Source organism: Haliotis rubra, unplaced genomic scaffold (assembly GCF_003918875.1).
Source record: "Haliotis rubra isolate DU_JTF1 unplaced genomic scaffold, ASM391887v1 Scf782, whole genome shotgun sequence".
NCBI lineage: Eukaryota > Metazoa > Mollusca > Gastropoda > Lepetellida > Haliotidae > Haliotis > Haliotis rubra.
Window position 1 is genome coordinate 139,393 of NW_025767504.1, and position 11,691 is coordinate 151,083.

At 41.6% G+C, this 11,691-nt stretch overlaps 1 protein-coding gene and 1 long non-coding RNA gene across 3 annotated transcripts; one reads left to right on the forward strand and one right to left on the reverse strand.

Annotated features, from left to right (window-relative positions):
• Positions 1-4,834: 4,834 nt before the first annotated feature.
• On the forward strand, positions 4,835-9,191 carry LOC124260974 (ankyrin repeat and SOCS box protein 8-like). 2 transcript variants are annotated; one of them, XM_046695294.1, is made up of 3 exons: positions 4,835-5,006; positions 7,586-7,661; positions 7,695-9,191. In XM_046695294.1, the coding sequence occupies exons 1-3, from the start codon at positions 4,983-4,985 to the stop codon at positions 9,137-9,139; spliced, it is 1,545 nt and encodes a 514-aa protein (XP_046551250.1). In that variant the 5' UTR covers positions 4,835-4,982; the 3' UTR covers positions 9,140-9,191. The 2 variants fall into 2 exon arrangements, with proteins under 2 accessions (XP_046551250.1, XP_046551249.1); XM_046695293.1 differs by having other exon boundaries at positions 7,586-9,191.
• A 416-nt stretch (positions 9,192-9,607) lies between these two features.
• LOC124260975 lies at positions 9,608-10,486 on the reverse strand. Its single transcript, XR_006894231.1, has 3 exons — positions 10,133-10,486; positions 9,944-10,091; positions 9,608-9,904 (listed from the first exon to the last, which is right to left on the reverse strand). It is a non-coding gene; the product is annotated as an uncharacterized LOC124260975 (long non-coding RNA).
• Between the last annotated feature and the right edge of the window lie 1,205 nt (positions 10,487-11,691).

Below are 11,691 nucleotides of genomic sequence, written 5' to 3' on the forward strand. Positions count from 1 at the left end.
GTATCTTTGTAGATATCTATGTTTGTACGCATCGATGCTAGTATTTATATATGTACCTATGTATGTATCTAAGTGTGTATATATGTCAACAATCTTTTCATATATTTTAAACGCTTTTTAAATATTGCTAATATTCTTTTTAAGGTGTCATTTCGGCCTCTCGAGGCATGGTGTTTGCATTTTATATGCTGTACTATGCTGTCTCATCATTTATAACACATGACACTATAATAAACTACTACTATTATTATTATTTCAAGCGACCCCCCATAGAGTTATGTCCTTTGTTGGCATCGTTGGTATCACGCTCACTTAGCCAGAGTCTTCATAAACAGGTCTTGTTAAGACAACATTGCACTATGGCTAGGTGAGAGATGCGAGCCAGGTAATTAGCATTAGCCACTGAGCCTTTAAATTTGTTTTAGGGCTATAGATTATATCTATTGAAGATGTATGCAAGTGTGTGTGAGTGTAGTTTAAACAATACTTATTTTTGTACCACTAGTAGTGTTTCCCCTTTATTATTGTCTCTCCCCAAACTAATGCATATTGCAACAGTCCTTCAAAGATTAGATAATGCAGTGTTCAAGTTGCTGCATCCCAGCCTAATACGACCATGTAAAATGTGGTTATTTCTCAATTCATAGTTCTGCACAATTTCGTGTCCACTAGGCTGTCCCACCGCCCAGTGTCACTAGAGAATTGGTCCATACAGCAATAAATATGTGAGTGGAATTTGTAAGTGTAACAGTTAAAATGTTATCTTGTCGTCCACGTGTTAAGTGGTATGGGCACTGTTTATCACTGTTAAAATGAGCATGCTAACATACATAAATAGGCTTGACTTAAGAACTGGTTCCTGAAAAGCAGCAAAAAAACATGACTTTGGAACCGATTGTTGGCTTTGTGAATAGGCTAGGATTCAGAAGTGGTGACTAGCACTCAATGATTAGGCTGGTATTCAGAAGTGAATACTTGCACTCGATATGTATGGTGTCCATGTGTGTGTAATATTACAGCCGAAGAAGCATCATTTGTTTACATTTCCAGCCACCATTTCTCATAATTTTCTTAATACACTACATCTTTTGCTCCAAGCATATTTTTATTTACATTTTCTGTAAAATGTAAAGAAATTCAAATAATACCATACCAATGTGTCTCACTTTAATACAAAATTCCCGAATCTCACTAACTGAGCATGTTGTTGATACAGACTATATGGCTCATCTGGACATGCGTTATCAAAACACTAACCCTGGTCAGCCAGATCCCACTCTGGCTATGTGAGAGACCTGTTTTGACAGAATCTGGCTAAGTGAGAGAACACCATATTCTTTCGAATATCAAACACCGACAACACTGCGTGCGACAGTTTTCGATGTACGGAGCAATTGTTTACATTCCTTATATGGCAAGTGTTCTCTGTTCGGAAGCTGTTCGCCGCGATGTTTCAATTATCGATATCAGGCAGGTCGTAAGGAATAATAAGTCTTTTTTTTGCATCAATCGCTAGCTAAAGTGAGTGTATATGCCCCACTATAGGCCAAAACATTGTCGAAAATATGTGAAATTATGCCTATAAAATGTGTAAAAGTGAAAATGTTAAACTTCAAATTTCTTGCAGGAGACGAAAGACGCTATAAGAAAAGCAGAGTACGAACCCGGACATTAAACCAGAATCTCCCCAAGTGTTAGCTTCACGTGTTGTTAGTCGGGTTGTAGGAACTACACACTGTGTTGTAGGCATTTTGGAAGTTCAAAAGTAACAGCGCAGGCAACATGTTTTTATGGATGACACATAATAGAATATAGAAATCGTCTTCTATAAAAGCAGTTTGCCTTTGCTGTAGGAACTAGAAGACAAAGATTTTGATTGTCGACAACTCATTTGCGTTTATAATACAACAAAGACGCATTTCAAACAGAGTAAAAATACCTGTAGTCATAATATTAATACCACCGTTTCAAGACATGTAGTTTCAGATATATTACCGACAACGACTATGTGAAGAATATAGAACAAGTTTTATGGATAACAACTTCTATATTTCGTGAGTGCGACGTTTCGATACAGATTCTTGTACCATTGTCAAGCAGGAGTGATACATGAAGTGTAGGAGCTGCAGCTATATTGTACGTCTCAACTTCTAAAATGCCACTCAAACAAGTGACTATGTGAAGGACGGGGAGGTAGCCCATTTGATAAAACGTTCGCTCGTCACGCAGAAGACCCGTTTTTGATTCCTCACTTGTTTACAGTTCGTGAAGCCCATTCTTGTGCCCCCCACCCCCACCTCCGTAATATTAATTGAATATTGCTGAAAGCGATGTAAAACCTCACTCACTCACCCACCCACGACCACCCGTTTATTGTCTACCGTATATTGTATAATTGTATTGTATTTCATTGTATTGTTTGCATTGTGTTGAATGGTATTGTATGAAAGGTATCTGTATCTGTATGTATGTGACTATGTAATGTATGATTATAATACATGTATATATTTGTGTGTGTGCGTGTATGTGTGTGTGTAGGTAGGTACGACTGGTACGTGTATGCGTATAATGTGTGTCTGTATGGGTGTGTGTATATGTGTTTGTGTATATGTATATGTATGTATTTAGTATGTACGTGTGTGTAAGTATGTATATATGTTTGTATGTATGCATGCATGTATGTACGTGTGTTGCATGTGTGTGTATGTAGGTAGGTACGTGTACGTGTAGTATGTGTGTTTGTAAGAGTGTGTATATGTGTTTGTGAATATGTATGTATTTTAGTATGTACGTGTATGTATAATATGTGTGTAAGTATGTATATATGTTTGTATGTATGTTTTGATGCATGTATGTTATGTATGTATAGATACAAGTACGTGTTCAGTTAACCTAACATGTATACGTTAGGATATTTATATATACTGTATGCTTATAATGTTTTTAGTTGGATATATCTCATAACCTAACCGGTGGTTTTTGTACTTTTAAACTTCACGAAAATGTTTATATTGTATGTCAATGTACAGCAAGTGAGACTTAAATAAACATTATCTTCCTCTGTCTTAACTGTTTCTAACGATGATTTTACGCAGCCTAACCGTCTCTATTTCGACCTCATTTTCAATGAAGAGTAGCTTCCCTTAGACCGGTGATCGCGTCCCGCACGTGGCCGCGCCACGTCTGTTGTTGTCGGTCTCAAAAGATGTACAATAAATATCTTGTGTATTATGATCAACAAGTCTCTGAATATCAACAAGTCTCTGACACTATCTACCGCATTCTCCATAAACCATACAATTTGATGTTGCTTGTGCTACATTTAAAAATATTTTGCATGCTAAAAGGTGCAATTTTTCTGGACATTCTGGACACTGAAATTACCAAATTTCAGACCCATAAAGCACAATCAGTTGGATTTGTGAATCAAACAATTTGAAATATATTTTCGGGGTTAAAATACCAACATTCTGGGAAACTGACATAACATTAATAAGAGCCTTAAGCTTAACACGTGATTTCAGATCTATAACACTCTATTTAAAGTTCATGGTATGGGAAAGCACTATTCCGAGATAGGTATAGTGATTAACAATAGATAATTGTTTGCCATTCAAAAAGAAACTTCTTCAGAGGAGACAGATCCACCTCTTCTAAAGATAACTATATTTTTTTCAAAATCAATACATATAAGATAATTTCCATTCATCTGTATACCGTTCCAAAAACTTCAGTTGGTTTTGTAGACCGACGATAGTATCTGACACTGAAAACACATCATCGGCAAAAAGGAGGATAAAAGTTTCAATCATATCTGGAAACATTTGCACACCATGTTTACCTAAATTAGAAGCTATCATAATACAGTTCGCTTATAAAGAAGGAAAATAATATAGAGCTTTACATACACCCTTGCCGAACTCCGATGGGACAGTCAAACAAATCGGTGACATCCTCACCACAACGAACACGTTTTAATATTCGAGTACATAGATTTTAAAATATAATACATTTTCCCGTCCACTAGGCATCGTGACACGCCCTTGAAGAGATGTGATGTCAAAAGTCAGTTCACAAATTCAGTATCATGTGTCTGTCCACCATTGGCGTTGATGTGGACGGACATTATCTTGCCGAAAAGTTACGTCTCTGTCCTTGAATGAACGACTGCAGGAGGCCCAAGGATCTCATCCCTGTATGTCGGACCTGTCAGATTGCCGTTGACAATGACAAATTGTGCCCGACCATATAAGATGTTATGCCTCCGTCACTGTTCCACGTTGAACAACGCACTCGTCAGGATACCGTTCACCTCGTCGTCTGTACAAACTTGTCCTGCCACCTGAGCTGACCTGTTGAAATCTCGACTCGTCAGTGAACAAAACACCATCCCAATCTTGTCTCCAGTACCGTTGATGCTGTCAGTACCAGGAAAGACGTGCCTGTCAGCGCAAAATTGGACGTATTGGATGCTGATATTCTGTAAGTCGTGGCATGACGTACGCGCAGTTTAAGTTGAAATTGATGTGTTTTCCACAACATTCAGAGGCAAAAGAGAGTCAACCGTTCTTCAAGAGAGAGAGAGAGAGAGAGAGAGAGAGAGAGAGAGAGAGAGAGAGAGAGAGAGAGAGAGAGAGAGAGAGAGAGAGAGAGAGAGAGAGAGAGAGAGAGAGAGAGAGAGAGAGAGATTGTTGTTTGGTACTGCGTGTTTAGAGTGGACAACGACACTGTGTTCTTGTTGCTGATAGCATCTAGTGTGGATTGATTAACGGTGGTATTTATACTGTTGTTTGGTACTGCGTGTTTAGAGAGGACAACAATGCATAGCGTCGTCAGCTGAGAACCAGTCCACGTTCCCTTGATTAGCGGAATGGCGCATCTCCAGTGCGGCAGTAAAGGCGAGGTAGGCAGAGTGTGCTGGAAATAGCCCTGAAATCAGATCCGACACTGGCTGCTGGGAAGTGGGGTACAGAGGGGCGATCATGTCGGAACAAACTGCGTCTGAGGTAAGTACAATCACTGGAAGTTTGTCCCCATGCATTGATAATACAGGTTTGTGTTGCTGCAGAGGGGGTGGACATGATAGCAGGCTGAGGATGCTAGTTCAACGTGTGTAAGTTGTCTCTTGGTGTATTGTTGCTGTAAATAGTCATTGTAAATATTACAAGGCATCCAGGTGTCGAGATGCTTTGTTCCATCGTCTACGATGTTCACTCCAGTGGTGAAGTTTGTGTTACCTCTATCCCGGACTGCCTGATTCCGTGGATGTAAACACGCCATGTTTACTGTTAGCAAGCTATAGCGATGAAGGTCATCGCACATGTGCGAACTGCTCATTGAAACCCATCTTGATCGGACGTAATAGACTGTCTCACAGTCCCTGAACCACAATATTTTCCCTAATGTCTAGCCCTCCCTGCAATGCCAAATCCCTAAATGAAGCAAGTCTACATTTGCCCAGGTACGACTCCCAACTTACTGGGGCTCCTTTTCAATTTAAATAAGTTTATTTGTTACTATATAAACTTAATATATTCAGGGACTAAGCGTTAGTCCAGGACATCAGTGAGTGATTGAGTGAGTAAGGTTTAACGCCGCTTTTAGCAATATTCCAGCAATATCACGGCGGGGATCCCAGAAATGGGCTTCACACATTGTACCCATGTGGGGAATCGAACCCGGGTGTTCGGTGTGACGAGCGAACGCATTAACCACTAGACTACCCCACCGCCCCCTAGGACATACTCTAGATGGTGCAGCGTGTAATACGAACTACTTGATCTGACAGGGTTGTTATCCATCTGGATCCCAGCTGTGTGCGCTGCGTGGGTATGTGTGCCCGCGCGCGTCGTCTGTCTGTCTGTCTGTCTGTCTGTCTGTGTGTGTATTGAAGTTGCAATATAAGGTCAACAGTGATAGATAGGTAAACCCCCCTGTTTTATATGTAATATACCCCCATCCTTCAGTTATATGGACTGACTGAGTTTGGCTTTACGCCGCTTTTAGCAATATTCCAGCAACATCACGGCAGGGGACACCAGAAATGGGCTTCACACGTTGTACCCATGTGGGGATTCGAACCCGGGTCTTCGGCGTGACGAGCCAACGCTTTAACCACTAGACTACCCCACCGCCCCTTCAGTTATATGGACTGTTTTATCGAGCGTCAATATGTTTGTGTGTTACTATGCTTGTCAATTATTACACGAGTTGTATGGAATCAATGCGATACGGAAACGTACTACTTGCTTTGCCATTCCTGCTTTATAATAAGTTGAAGTGAAGAAATGATACCTCCTGTATATCGAGAACCATATTGCAGATGTTGGTGTTCAAATAGCGCCTACTGTCCTGCCGTTCTACGTCAACGATAACGGGTGCGCGTTTGACGTCACTACTGCTGTAATGTACAAGAAATGAAAATACACCATTTGTTACAAACTGCTATACACACATTTGCTACACTCATTCGTTGCACACATTCGTTACACACATTTGACACACACATTAATGCACTCATTTGTAACACACATTGGTTTCACACATTTGTTACACACACTTGTTGACACACATTTGTTACACACACTTGTTGAACACACATTCGTTACACACACTTGTTGAACACACATTCGTTACACACACTTGTTGAACACACATTCGTTACACATTCGTTACACATTTGTTACACACATTCGTTACAGACTTTTGTTACGTACATTTGTTACACACATTCGTTACACACATTTGTTACACACATTCGTTACACACATTCGTTACTCACATTTGTTACACACATTCGTTACACACATTGGTTACACACATTCGTTACACACATTGGTTACACACATTCGTTACACACATTTGTTACACACATTCGTTACACATTGTTACACACATTTGTTGAACACACATTTGTTGCACTCATTTGTTACACACATTTGTTTCACTCATTTTTTACACACATTTGTTACACACATTTGTTGCACTCAATTTGTTACACACATTTGTTACACACACACACACACACACACACACACACACACACACACACTTGTTACACACATTTGCGACACACTCATGTGCTACACACAGTTAATACAGTGAAGTTGCTCCAAGACGTTAAAGCGCAAAATCAGGAACTGGTTTCTTATTTTTCTCTGAAGTGAAAAAAATGTCTTCAACAAAATTCTTGACTGCAAAATTTTATAGTGTCTTTTTGTGAAATTGACAGTTGAGTAAAACATATTGATTTACACATTTGTAAATAACATCTTATCTTCCGGGTTGTTTCTTGCCCCTGCATTTAGTTCCATTCTAATAACCCGGATGAAAAGGCAAAGGATTGGTGCTGCTTTCCATCAAACGTAGTCACTGATGTATGCATATGTAGTAAGTAGAAGGTATCAGCTGAATAACAGTAACCTTGGTGCGGTGTATATTAACACGATAATCTTGAAACATATATATTAATGCAATGGGATTGAACTACGGGTATTTATGTTTAATAGTGAGTTTTTAGAACATTTTAAAATATTACATTCACTCTACACTGACTTATAACATGAATGATATATTTTACTTTCAGCGTGACAAACCAGACGATGACGATGACCGTGGAGGAGGGGAAGGTGAAGGGCGTGGCGGCGACGGTAAAGGAGAAGGTGAAGGACGTGACGGCGACGGTAAAGGAGAAGGTGAAGGACGTGACGACAGCGGGGCGGAGCGACCATCTGTATTTGACCCCGACTATCTGTTGCGTCTGTTGGCAGACTGTATCAGTTACAAGTCCTCTCTACACGACATTGGTGTCATTCTGAGGTGTGGCAACGTCGTCAACGGCTCCGTCAAGAGAGGTTTGCGTCCACTTCACTACGCAGCCTACTCCGACTACGCCGAATGTGTGAGGTTCCTGCTGGAAAATGGGGCCCAGGTGAACCAGCCCGACGACATCGGGTACACGCCCATACACCTGTGTGCCAGGAAGGGCAGCTTGGAGTCAATGAAGATACTCATCGAACATGGTGCTTGGGTGGATTTCTTTACAGATGACAACAACATTGATGAAAACATGAAGACTCTCGGCTACCACACGATTGAGCCACTGAATCTAGCCATAGAAAACAACCACATCGAGTGCATGCGACTTCTTCTGGAAAAGGGTGCGAGACCAGATCACAAATATTTCATGGGTTATGAAATAAATCTGGTTCCTTTGGAGAATATCGAGTGTCTAGAGTTACTGCTTCAGTTCGGAGCGGACCCTAACGTGTGCAACAGATGCGGAGTGGCGCCATTGATGAAAGCTTGCAGACAACACAACCTGGAGGCCGTAAGACTCTTGTGCAAATATGGGGCAGATATCAACCTAACGTGCTCTCCAAGATTTGAGCAGAAAACAGCTCTACATTTCGCAGTCCAGAAGGGCAATCTAGCTATTACGTCATATCTCCTACGGCATGGGGCTCAACCAGGCCGACCTGCAAACTACAAGTATGCCGCCCTGCACACTGCTGTCACTGCAGATCGCCCCGACATATGCGACATACTTATTAAATGGGACGCTGAGGTGGACGAGGTGACGGACGAGAACACCACACCGTTGATGCTAGCTTGTGCCACTCCACATCTGAAACAGCAGAGGGAGATAGTGGAGGTGTTGCTAAAACACGGGGCCAACCCGAATGCTCATTCCGACGTCCTGACCTACACCTCCCCATGCCTCGCTCCCCTTACCGAGTACCTCCGGTGTATAGCTGATTCTGTGACTATCGAGGTCCCTCGGTTGCTGATCAAATACGGTGCCAACGTCAGTTTCAAGGGATCTTCGTCTGTGACGCGACTGAAAGACCCTTTCGGAATACTTCACTACCTACCCAACAGCCGCGTGGAGAATAGAGAAGAGATCTTCCACTTGCTGATCGAGGCAGGTTCAGTGTTTGACCTGAGCGCTATCCGACTCTCCACGGGACTGACTATCTACCAGCGGACACTTCTGATGGAAGTGGGTGCCCGCCCCCTGCCGGCTCGGCAACTGCTTCGTTTGTTCTTGAGGAAACATCTGGCAGGCAACTTGCCAGAGAAGGTGGCGCTTCTTCCGGTGCCGGATATTATCAAGAAGTACATTTTGTTTGATGCATAAAACATACTATTGTATGTATGTTTGTTAAATAGTGGAGTGAAAAGAATAACCAGAACTCCCGTCTTGTTAACTGTTCAAGGCCATTTGTGTAATAAGTGTTTGCATGCTACACACTGTGTTTAAGTGACCTGTCACCACCGTTATCCACTGGTATATATTGGTTAACCGATTCCACCGTTATCCACTGGTATATAGTGGTTAACTGACACCACCATTATCCACTAGTATATAGTGGTTAACTGACACCACCATTATCCACCGGTATGTACTAGTTAACCGACTAAACCATTATCCACCGGTATATACTAGTTAACCGACTCCACCATTAGCCACTAATTATCTACTGGTGAACCGACACCCCCGTTATCCGCTGGGATATGTTGGTTAACCGACACCTCCATTATCCGCTGGTATATACTGGTTAACCGACACCACCATTATCCGCTTGTATATACTGGTTAACCGACACTTCCATTATCCGCTGGTATATACTGGTTAACCGACACCACCATTATCCACTAATTATCTACTGGTTAACCGACACCTCCGTTGTCCATTAGTATATACTGGTTAACCGACACCACCATTAGCCACTAATTATCTACTGGTTAACCGACACCTCCGTTGTCCATCAGTATATACTGGTTAACCGACACTTCCATTGTCCATGAGTATATACTGGTTAACCTACACCACCATTAGCCACTAATTATCTACTGGTTAACCGACACCTCCATTGTCCATCAGTATATACTGGTTAACCGACTTCACCATTAGCCACTAATTATCTACTGGTTAACCGACACCTCCGTTGTCCATCAGTATATACTGGTTAACCGACACTTCCATTTTCCATCAGTATATACTGGTTAACCGACACCACCATTATCAACTAATTATCTACTGGTTAACCGACACCTTCATTATCCGCTGGTATATACTGGTTAACCGACTTCACCATTAGCCACTAATTATCTACTGGTTAACCGACACCTCCGCGTTGTCCATCAGTATATACTGGTTAACCGACACCTCTGTTGTCCATCAGTATATACTGGTTAACCGACACCTTCATTAGCCACTGGTATATCCTGGTTAACCGACTCCACCGTGCTCCACTAGCATATACTGGTTAACCGTTTCCATCGTTACCCAAATGGAGCTGACTGTGATATGATATTATGCTGTATAGTGTGAGACATGCTGGCTTGAATGTCAGTAAGTATCGTTTAAGAGGTGTAAATAATCGATATGCCATAAGTTATTTCTGCATGCACATGTCCATTGAACGACGAGGACATTTTCAAATGGAATGAATTATTTTTGAAAAGGTTATCCAAGTGTTATAAGGACTCCTCCATTTGTATGAACCCACAACAAAGTAATTACTTTGAAGCCTAAAACGTCATCAATATGGATAGTCATTTGTATATGAGAACGGAGAAAACATGTTGTGTTTGGAGGTATGAGTCGATGGCAATTGGGGGTTCTATCAGAAACAATTTACTGTTACCAAAGATGTGAACAGCATGCGAAAAATATGCTTCAAACTATCTTTATGTTGAATAAAACGACAGGTAATGTCCTTCCGAAAAGTATATTATTTGCATTCTTTTTTCTATTATGTCTGTCGATATATAATATTGTGCAACATTTGAACTTGTCATGAATGTGTTGACACGAGTACACAGTGGCATTTAGAAAGTGGTCACATGGAACTTATGTTACATTTAGGATTTCACTTTCTCAGTAAATTCTTGCATCTTCTTACTTCACCCGGCCTACAGCTGGTTGGGGTGTACATGGGAACCATTGTACATTTGTATAGGTGCAGTCAAATCGATTGAGGTCTTCAGTAAGGGTCGTGGCCTCCCCAGGCGTCTTTCACAGCCACACAACGTCTCCTCGTGGATCTTAGAACGTTGGTAAACACCCCCCCACCCCCCCCAGCAAGACGTTGCCGTTGCTCAACAAGGTGACGTTGAAGATCTTACAACGTCTGTGGTTGATTGGCTGCGTGTTAACGTTTCAGTGTCACGTGTCATAGTGGTAGACTCCGGCACTGTAAAGACTTGACACGGTCCAACGACAAGATGACTGGTTTTCCCCTGTGTAGAGGACGCAGGAGGTCTCCCGTCCGCCCTGTCTCCACGTAATGTGAAGGCCAGGGATTTGGTGGCAGTCATTCAATATTCAGCCCAAAATATCACGTGTTCATGCGTTGCTCCTTAATGTATCCAGTGACATATATTGGGAGGCCAGATGTCGCTATAGACCGTAAAGAAAGAGAGACAAAAATGTGATTACCATTGGCGAATGATGAATGATGACAAATAAACCAATAAACACAATCACTCTCTGACACAATTTGTGATCTGCGGTTGTAGTCTTCTTCAAGCGACCTGGTTATTTAAGAGCAACCCTTCTGTAGCCCGTAATGTTTCAAATCACAAAAAATTCATTGAGTACGGATAAGACTCTTTCGGTACATGTCATCCAACTGATTTGGTAGGCCAAGAGTAGGTTCCCCGTTTCTATCATTGATGAACGAG